We start from the raw sequence: 10194 nt of genomic DNA on the forward strand, positions 1-10194 counted from the left end.
CCTGCACCATGATGGGACTACTCGGTGAGGGGCCTGCTCCCACATTGCTCAGGCACTGAACTTGCTACATTTCTAAGCCACGCGGGTACACCTGGCTAGTTATCTGGAATGTCCTCAGGGATGGGCCATAAAGTAGCTCGGTGCTTTCCTCCCTTTGCGTTTGTGAGTGGCGGGGCACGTCATGCCCGCCTGCTGCAGGGAGCCCAGTCGTGGAGGGTCGAGGCACCCACTGGGTCTTGCCTTGTCACCAGAGCACGTGGGCTTGGTTCTGGTGCCTACCGCAGCCTGGCAGAGAACTGCTGCAGCCAGGAGGCTCCTCCTATAGCCATAAGGCTCAGATTAATAGGTCTTAGAGCTGGGAGGTCTTTAGAAATTTTGTTTTAATCCCCAGTAAAGACATAATTCTTGGTTTTATATTAAGAGAGATTTTCCCATTTGTGCCAGTACAGTATTCCTCATGAGGCCTTCATAGGCCCCCTATTAAACACACACACTCGTCCTTATTTAATAAGTTATTTTATGCCTCAGAACATACTAATTCCTGGAGTTTGGATTTCAAAAGCCCCTTTAGGTTTTCAAAAAGCAAATTGGAACTGGAAAGAGGCCCAGGGTTGTCAGGGAGGAGCCTGGGGATGCGAGGGAGAGAGACAGGCGTGTCCGAGTCGGGTGGAGGTGCCTGGAGGTCTGAAAAGGCAGATTCAGAATTCAACTTTCTTTTTGTAGTGCAGGCACAAAACCTAATGTGCAGCATCCTCTTGGGAATGCAGAGAAAATAGAGTGAGAGAAGGTTGTAGGGAGCATTGAGAAACCTATTCTAGTCCAGCTCCACACACTCTGAAGATGAAAGGCCTGAGGCTCACAGAGGGCAAGATGCTTACCCAGGTCCCTCAGCAAGTAAGGCAGGAGCAGCTCCCAAACACCTTGACCCTCATGCCAGCCAGAGTTTTTTCCCTGAGACATGTTAATGATTTGCTGAATAAATTTATTGAGTACCCACTATATGCAGATCTATTGCTGCAGATACTATTTCATTTAATTCTGATAGTAACACTGTGGCAGTTTTCATTTCCGCCACTTTACAGGGATGGAAATTGTGGCTTAGAGAGATTCAGCCCTTTTCCCAAGATCACAGAGCTGGAAAGTGGCAGGGCGACGCCAGGGCATGACTCCTGTCGCCAGGGCTGCTTGTCTTTTCATCCTGTAGTGAAGCAGTCTCTGTTTTGCTCTCCTGGGAGATGCTTTGCCTGGGTCCGTGTCCCCTGTGTCCAGGTGGCCTCTGTGGCAGGCAGCTGTGTGGTGGCCATGCTGATTTCCTCCTATTGTCCTTTGTGTGACCCCTCCTGTAAAGCCCTCAGGACTCCTTTATGACTCTTGTTCTCACTTCTTGATTCCTCATTAGTAAGGAGTGTCCTAGAGTGACTTCAGTCACCTTGGGCAGGTGGTCACTGGCTGGGGTTGTGGGTCTTGCCTACTGCGAGGGCAGCCTTGGGTGCTGGTGCAACTCAGTGTCCATTTTCCTTGCAGGTATGTGAGGCTGTGTGAGGTGGTTGACCACGTCTTCCCATTGCTGAAGAGAAGCCATTCTTCGGACTTCCCCTGCGCGGACACTTTCAGTAACTTCACCTTCTGGAGAGAGCCGCCACCACCTTTTGAGAACCAGGACATTCATTCTGCTTCAGCATAGTACATGCCACACAGCCTCCTGCAGTGGTGCGGGAGCCTGTCACCACTAAAGAACGGGTTGTGGGGACCCTGGAGCTGGCACTGGGAGCCCATGTGTGCTCATTTTCTTAGAATTGAGGAGCATTTCTCCCCCTTCCCCCTGCCATGGGGTGACGTTTCTAAGTACACCACGGAGGGTGGACCTTCTAGCCAGGAGTGGGGTGTTCCTGGGTGTCAGGCATCCTCAGTGTGGCTGCTGCCCACAGCAGTGCTGAGCCCCAACCTGCTCCAGGGTCAGTTCTGGTTAATGTGCAATATAGGGCTCCAATGCCCAAGCAGAGGCTTGCCCCCTGACGAGGTTCAGCTGAGGATTGCCAGATGTGCATGGCTAGGGTCCTGAGGGGCACACTCCCATGGCAGCGACATTTGTGTTGCCTTCTGCAGAGGGCAGACAGGGCAGTGAAGGGTCAAGTGACCTGAAGCCGAGGTCCCTGATGGCCACCTGACTCTCATGGGGTCGGAGACTTGAGCAAGCCTTAGTCTTGGCCCTGTGGTTGTTCCCTGGCAGTGTTTGCTGACTAGCCTCATTTTTAGGTGACATGTTCTTAGTTCCTTTGGTTAGAGGCAGCCTGCATATCCCCCCATTCTTTGTGGCTCAAGGCTGGGACATTTTTGCCTTAATGCATCCGTGGCAGACATTTTACTTGGAATGCGCTGTGTCCAGCTCTCAGTAACTGCTATGCCTTCAAGGAAAATGATCGTGACTTTTAAGGCGCATTTCAAATCAGTTCAACATCCCGTTGTCACCCTTTCACTCAGCGAGGTGGCGCTGATCATGTGGCCTTGACCAGGGCTTATGCTGAAGGGTGATGACATTGATTTTTGTTGGGAGCTCTCAAAAGAAACTGGTTGGTTTTAAGAAAATAGTTTCAAGCAGTTGAATTCTATTCTTTATAGATATTATTTATTGCTTCACTCTGATTGGGTCACTGTTGTAAGCACCCTAGCCATATTCTTTCAATTAAAACTGTTATTAATACATTAAAAAACGAGTGTGCTAGACATCTGAAGGGCCTTATTCTGTGTATCTCATGACTGACCTTCTTTTGGAATTATGAATAATTTATTTTTCTTAGCTTTTTCCACTCAAATTAAGGGTAAGGTTAAAAGTAATAATTTGAGTGACATTCTTGAAGCCAGTAGAAGGTGGTTCTGTTTATTAACCTAGCTGATGGAAAGAACAATGTGAAAAATGAAAGAATTATTTTGGTAAAATATTTTGCTTTACATTTTTTGAAGTATTTTTTTAAGGAGTGTTTTACTGTGAAGACTGAAATGCTTTCCAATTAAATTTCATTGTTAGAATTGTAGGCGCAAAGTACGGAGCAGCTGAAGGAAATGTTACTCTTTCTGTGAAAGAAAACCTGGCCTCATTGCCTTTGTTGTGGTTGGTGGGCTGTTAAGGGTGGGTGGCTCCACTGAGCTGGTGGGGACATCAGTGTCCGGCAGATCGCAGACTTCCTAGAGACGTGGACATGCATGTGCAAATTCCCTTTGGGAGGTGTTAAAATTAATTAAAAATATTCCTGCCTTAACAAACTCCTGTTTGTTCTCTGCTGACCTTTAGAAGGCACATGATTCTTCTGCCACCAGGGAGTGTGAGTGAATTTTCACTGCTCACTAGCCTGCAGAGGGCCTATGCTTTCTGCCTTGTGCCCCAAGGGAGCCTTGGCAGGGGGAATGGTTGCAAATCATTCTTCACCTGCTCTGTAGACTGCTCTCCAAGTGGAGCCTGAGAGCACGCAACTTAGGACACTAATTTGATGTACCTTGAATTTCCATAGAACCCCCCCCCCCCCCGAAACAGAGCACACCCTCCATTGAGTCACACTCACTCAAACGTGAGCCTTGGATGGGCTGTAAGATTAGCACCTGCCTTACAGCTTCTGAAAATGAGGTTTATATATGGCTGCACCCAGAAATAGGTGGATTATTTATCTGCGTGTATGCTGTGACCTGGTGACCCCAAGGTCATATGCTAGACAGCTGTATTTGGATCACACGTTTCAAATGGGTCCATGGAAATGAATCACTCCATTGTGAGAGTTCTCCAAATGTCTGTCACACATGATGAAGAAGAATGTATATATCTGGAACATGAGAGAGAAATGGTTGCACCTTCAAAAAGAATTCCCCTTTTGTTCTGAGGTTTGGATCACCACTTTATTTTATTGACAATATTTGATGTGTGTTTGTATATGCTGGTGCAATGATGAAAATCACTGTAATACTTCATTATGTTGTGCTGGATGCAAAGCTAAAAAATATTGTAATAAATGATGAGGTGGATAAAAGACTTCTCTGAAAATCAGGCAAGTGAATTTTAAATAGATTTTGGTAAGTCATTAGGTTGCTATTTTTCTGATGTGTTATCAAGCACAGTATTTTTATTCTCTACTTGAACATAATCCTGAAGGCGGTGGCCTGCTCACCCTTAGAATAAACAGCTTTTCTAATGGTTCAGTGTCCCTTCTTCAGAGGGACAAGAGGGATGAAGAAAGAGAAGACTGGCTTGTACTTGGGGCTCCTCCCTGCCTTGGTAGGGCGACTTAGGAGCCAGGAGTCTCAGTAAGATGCTGGTCCCCAAGTGCTTCCCAGGGCCTGGCCCCAATCAGTGTTTACACATGGGGTCCTTGGCCTCACAGGCTGCCCTCCTGAGCACTTTTGACTTCTTTGTGGTGTACTGCAAGTTCATTTATCATTTAAATGAATGAATCACAGTCTCTGACCTATTAAATTATTTAGGCTAAGAACTGCTTAATTCTTAGTCAACACGGCGGCTGGAGACTCCTGGTGATTACCTAAGTTAACCTTAGCATTTTGAAGTAAGTGGAAGATTCTTGGTACCTAAATGTGGAAACAGAGCTGCAGGAGAACTAGGCTGAGTTCCTCACACTGCCCAGATCCACATGATTTGTCCCAGGCATCTGTAGTACTAAGGCTGTGCGTCTCATGTGGCAAAACGAGCCTCACACAGTGTCGAGAGCTTTGTCACAGATTCACTCCAGCTCGGATCCAGTCAGCAGGCTCTTTCACCTGTAACCTAACCGTTAGCTTAAGCTGTGACTGTCGCTCTGCACCGGCTCCCACAGGTATCCAGGGAAACTGGTCCAGTAGGTTGGTGCTCCGTGTCTCAGGTGTGTTCTGACTATTTGAGATGCTTTATAGCATGTTTTCAACACCGGCACAGCACTGCCCTGGCATCTGGGGCTGAGGAGTGGAGATGGTGGGTTGCAGCCATCATGAATGCCCTTTCCAAGCAGGTAATGCATGCCACCCTGGCTCAAGCCAGGAACAGAATCATCTGGGAGGAACACAAGGAGGGTGCATTTGAAAAGGATAAAAACAAGCTCCTAGAATCTAAGTACCCTCCTCCTGCAGGAGTACTATCTAGCCAGCTGTCTGGACATCACTGTACATCTCCCTCGTCTGCCTCCCTTTGAACATCTGTATTTTGTCTGTGAGAGCAGTGCTCAGTCTCAACTTCTCCTTAAACTTAGAGAAGGTGGTTAAAAGGCCACTGGAGTTTCTGACTTTACTCTTCTAACCTCCTTTCAACTCCAGCATCAAAGGTGGTGATTGGAGTCACTTCTGTTGCAAGCCAGGTAGGGGGCTTGGTACCCAAGGAAGCCAGGGTATGGCCAAACAGAAGATGTCCTTGGAAGTCAATGGGCCCAAGTGGCCACCTGGGGGCACAATTGGTTTTGTTTTGGCAGCACATTTTCTAAAAAGCATTTCCCACTTCGCCAAAGGCCCCCCTTCCTGTAGTGCTTAGACTTGGAGATCAGCCAGGAGTGGACTGGACCTGGAGGGAGACGGGGGAGTGCCTTGTGGGGACTGTTTTGGTACCAGAGTATATCCAGTTGGCACAGCCTGAGGCCCAGGATCACTGACTGATTTCATAGGGGGAGCAGGCTATGGCTGTCTGTTCAGGTCTGGTGTCCTTTTAGGTTTATTGTTCTCTAACTGTCATCTCTGGCCTGCAGCTCCAGCAACAGGGAGCTCATTCGCTACAAAAACAAATTCTTGGGCCCTTACTCTAGACGTACTGAATCAAACCAGCGGCTTGGGCCCTGAAATCTGTTTAAAGAAGTCCCCAGGGAATCCTGGTGCTTGGTTTCTTTGATGCTGCAGAGCAGGGTCCTCTGCCTTCTCCTGACTTTCCTCTGGTCAGATCAGGGAAAGATAACTGCCCAGAGCTCACACAGACCTGCCCAGAAAGGAAAGGGGCATCCCTAGAAAGATGAACTTGCCTCAGCTAACCTGAGAAGGAGCTTGAAAACCAGTGTGGGTGCCTGCTTGAGTCAGAAGGTGTCGTCCTGACCCTGTGACACATCTAAGCACCCTTCCTGAGATCTCTGATGTGAGCCATCAGGGTTGGGAGGGGACCACAGGCTGGGCAGCCTGGGGCAGGGTGGGGGGTGCATGGGAAGGAGCCTGGCAAGCTGTGCCCGGATTCCTAATGGCTCCCTTCCTCCCCCAAATTGTTGGAGCCTGGAGGTGCCTGTCCTGATGCCAGGATCTTTTCATCGGCGCAGGAAGTCCATTCAGCCTGCATTGCTTTTAATGAGTTTTGCAAGCAAGTGGCCCCTTCCTGTGACTCACTCTGCCTTTTGTGCACCGGAGACTGTGGTTTTAAGTTTCACTTTGGAAAGTAACCACCACTTCTGCTGCTTTCTCTGCTGCTGGAACCCGAACAAGTCACATTCATTTTGCAACAAAGAAATGTAAATGTAGGAGCGGCCAGTCATATTTCTGCCCTGATTGTAAAAACATCCTTTTCCGAGATGGTCGACAGAGCCAAACTGAGAAGAAATGGTTTATATTTTCAAGCAACACATTCATTTGGGAACTTCATATTTTTCCTTCCAGAGTGGTTTGGTAGTTTCGCTTTTGTCCTTTGTCTTTTTGATTCATGTTTCAGGGGTTATCCTAAAAGATACACAGTGCTTGTTAATTGAGACAGTTAACCTCTGGGTTATTGAAAGACTTAGTTCTGAACAAGAGTCCGGGTTCTTGCTCTTGGGTTCTTGCTTCTGGGCAGCACACAAAAGATGATAATAGGGGGAATTTCTTGTATACAAAAATGTTTTCCATCTGGACCTTCTCCAGAAATCAGGTAGGACCCAACTAAATGAATTTCTTAGGATTAGCCAGTATGTGTTAAGTGGAAAAATACACGTAGCCTTTTTAACTCAAAAGGTTATAATGTTAAATTATTTTTAAAATATTCACAAACATAAAACAATGGCTCTTTTGCAATTGCAAAGCCAAAGTGCATTTAAAATTAAGTGCAGATAAGACTAGAGCACGAACAGAATTCCAACATTAATGTTATGTGGTGGGAAATGGATGCATTGAAACCGGTGAAACAAGCATGGATTTGGGTTTATGTCTGATGCATTTGTGTGTTATGTTTGATTTGACAGCCAGATCCTTTCAGCTTTTGAGCATGATGGACCATCACTGAAGTCACCATGAATGAACACTGACTTCTCTAAGATGCAGGGATGCAGAGTTCTTATTCCCTGTTTACATCCACATTGACTATTAATGAACTGGTGCAGATTTTTACACCAGGGATGGGTCCCCCCTAAATCCATCATCTCATACTCGGATATAGGGACTTTTTGGTTCAGCTAGGGACTATGCCACCCAGGCATTGTCCCACTTTTCTCTTTAAGTGCCATAGAACCTTTGTTTGGACCTCTGTGGTCACTGAGCCTACTTAAACCATCAACTCACTTAGGGGCTGGGTGTGGAGGCATATTCCTCTCCTGTGGAGCTGATGAATGGGTAATGTCCTGACTCCCTGGCAAATTGCACTGGAGGTAGCTTAGGCCTGAAGCCACATTGGAGATTTTTAATTCTCTACTTTCACTCTCAAAGTTGGAGAATTACTCCCCTCTGACTTCATGAAGGTGAGGGGCTTTCTTAATACTCGTACCTAAGTAGGGTGCTGGTACCTGGGAATGAGGCAATTTTGCACCCCACAGTCCTGCTCTCTGATTCTGTGGGCCGAGACTTTGTGCCCCCATCTGGGACAGAGCCCCCCTTTCAACAGGGGCAAGGAGCAGCCCTGAGAGGGGATTTCCTTCAGGGGTTGCTCATACGCCTGCGCAGCGCTGACACCTGTCGCCAGTGGAGGGACCACTTTTAGAGAGCTGAAGCTGTTTTAAAACTTCTCTTTAGTGCTCCCTTTGGGATCCAGATGACAGATGATCATGTGAGAAACTTTGCATGGATTTGGGAGCCCTGGGATGGGAGGAGGCTTTCCCTGGGGACTGGGGAAACTAGCCTGGTTACCTCTCATTCCCATGGGCACCTTCTGTTGCAGGATGGGGATGGATAGCTGATCCTTCAGATCTGTTCCTATGCCCCAAGTCCCTGGTGAAAGGATGGGGGGTGGATCTTGGCATGGCACCTTGAGATGAATGACCTATGGTGGCCTCTGTCTCCCCCTACACACCCGTTTCCTGACCCCCCGTGGCCCCAGGCTGATCAGAAAGCTCCAGACCCTCAGCAGTCCTGAGATAGATACCCTTGGCATCTGCTGGGAGGAAGGAGGCAAGACTCTGGCTCAGGGAGGCCTTTCTTCCTTCTGCAGAGCACCTGTCAGCACCTGTTTGCAGCAGAGGGAAGCCATCAGCTGGTGTCTGCCGGCTGGAATTCAGACACGGGCCCTTGAGGGTGTCAGTTCTGAATGCCGCAGTGTGAACTGTGAGAAGGGCAGACATCAACCCCACGTTGTCCTCTGTGTCCTAGGGAGCATCTTGCTGTGCCTGTGGGGATGTCATGGCTTTTTGGAGCACTCATGCTACTTGATGCTCTTCACCTGTAGGTGGAAGTCCTCTAGGAAACTGTCCCCACTGGCATCCCAGTGGACTACAGTGATGCTGTGGCCTCTTCCAAACTGGCCCATTCAGAGTTCTTGGTGCTTTGGAAACTAAGAACGAGGCACAACTGTCATTTCTGTCTCCAAGTCCTTTTTCACATTCTCTCCATTTTATTGAGAAGTCTAGTAGAACGTGAATTCAGAGAGGTTTGCCTAAGATCTTCCAAGTAAAAGGCTGAGAGAGCTCCATCTCCAAATTCAGTACCCTGTCAGGTCGTCCCACTGTTTCCAGTAGTCAGTGTGGTGTCCACCAAGAGCGACACATACGTGTGGCCGAGGTGAAGTGGGAAGTATTGGGGTGGGGGCCACATGTGCCCAGCCTAAGAAGTCCCATGTACCAGAGAGGCCCTAACATCCGTCCAGGCTGAGCTGGTGACAAGGAGAGGACACAGAGCAGGGTCAGGCTGTGAGAATGGCTGAAGCAGCTCCACAGTGTCACCCGGGGCTGCTCGTCGTGGGCACCATGCTGTATTTGCTTTTTAAAAAAGCTGTTTGAAATATTTGCTTTTTAAAAAATGGGGTAAACATTTCCTGTTTTGACCAGGAACAAATGCAAACCAGATCGCGCTCCTCTCACCAAGCAGAGCTGGCCCTTGGTCCTCCCAGGGGTTGGCCTGGGGGGGGGGGATGGAGCACGTGGAGCTGGAGCCCCTGTGTCCACGCCGTCTCGACTGAGCTGGAAGCCTAGCCAGGGAGCCACGAAATGGCTGGTTGGACACACCAGAGCGTGAGCAGAAGGAACGGCGTGTGGGCAAGGACCGGCATGTTAGCTCTGCTGGGCCCCTCCTTGCTCTGGTGTGGTATGATTAGTCGAGGGAGAACACAAAGGAACGACACTTGCATTCAGTGCAGAGTCCCAGGTGTTTGGCATCCTGGTGGCAGGGAGAATGGTTTGGGGTTTCTGTATAAGCAGGGGCAGTGATGGGGAGTTTGGAGACCTGAGCCTGGACGGTGCGGTCAGGGTGGCCGGTTGTCCTCTGAAGAGTTTGCTTTCCTACATATTGTAGGAACAGGGCAGGGGGCGGGGCCTGAGATGTGGGGGAGTGGGTACGAGATGTGGGGGGAGCAGGCGTAGGTGCTGGAAGGGCTGTGGCTGTCCTGGGAAGCAAAGGGACCTGTGGTGGCACAGAGCCATGTGGGCCGAGGCAGGTTTCACCCAGGGGACTTACTGCAGCATGCTGTGCCTGTACGGCTGGGAACAGGGAGCAGAGAGGGCCAAACTGAGAGATGAGTGACAGGCCTCTGCTGTGTCCTTGAGCGAGAGGGAGAGACCTGGGGCAGTGAGGCCCTAGAACATGGAGACTGCTGCCGAAAAGCCACCACCAACAGGTCCTGCACACACACACACACACCTTCTGCCCCACAAGCAAACCTTACACCCCCTCCCCCATCCCAGGACACACCCCACATCACATGCACACAAAATATAGAAATATATAAATATATGGACACACACTCGTATACCTCAACCCTATCCCCACCCCGAGACACACAAGATATGAATCCACAGACACACACAGATGTGCTCTTTATCCACACCACACGCGCACACACACAGACTCATAAACTTCCACTTC

The 10194-nt window shown here is 48.9% G+C and overlaps 1 protein-coding gene across 9 annotated transcripts in view; it reads left to right on the plus strand.

Annotated features, from left to right (window-relative positions):
* The window catches only part of Lpin1 (lipin 1), a 112742-nt gene extending 108724 nt beyond the window's left edge, over positions 1-4018 (plus strand). For all 9 annotated transcript variants that reach the window (XM_076833084.1, XM_076833085.1, XM_076833093.2 and 6 more), the window contains one exon: positions 1525-4018. In XM_076833084.1, coding sequence (XP_076689199.1) covers positions 1525-1684 — 160 coding nt within the window. In that variant the 3' untranslated portion in view covers positions 1685-4018. The remainder of the gene's footprint in view (positions 1-1524) is intronic.
* Positions 4019-10194: the final 6176 nt, after the last annotated feature.

Source organism: Callospermophilus lateralis, chromosome 14 (genome assembly GCF_048772815.1).
Source record: "Callospermophilus lateralis isolate mCalLat2 chromosome 14, mCalLat2.hap1, whole genome shotgun sequence".
NCBI lineage: Eukaryota > Metazoa > Chordata > Mammalia > Rodentia > Sciuridae > Callospermophilus > Callospermophilus lateralis.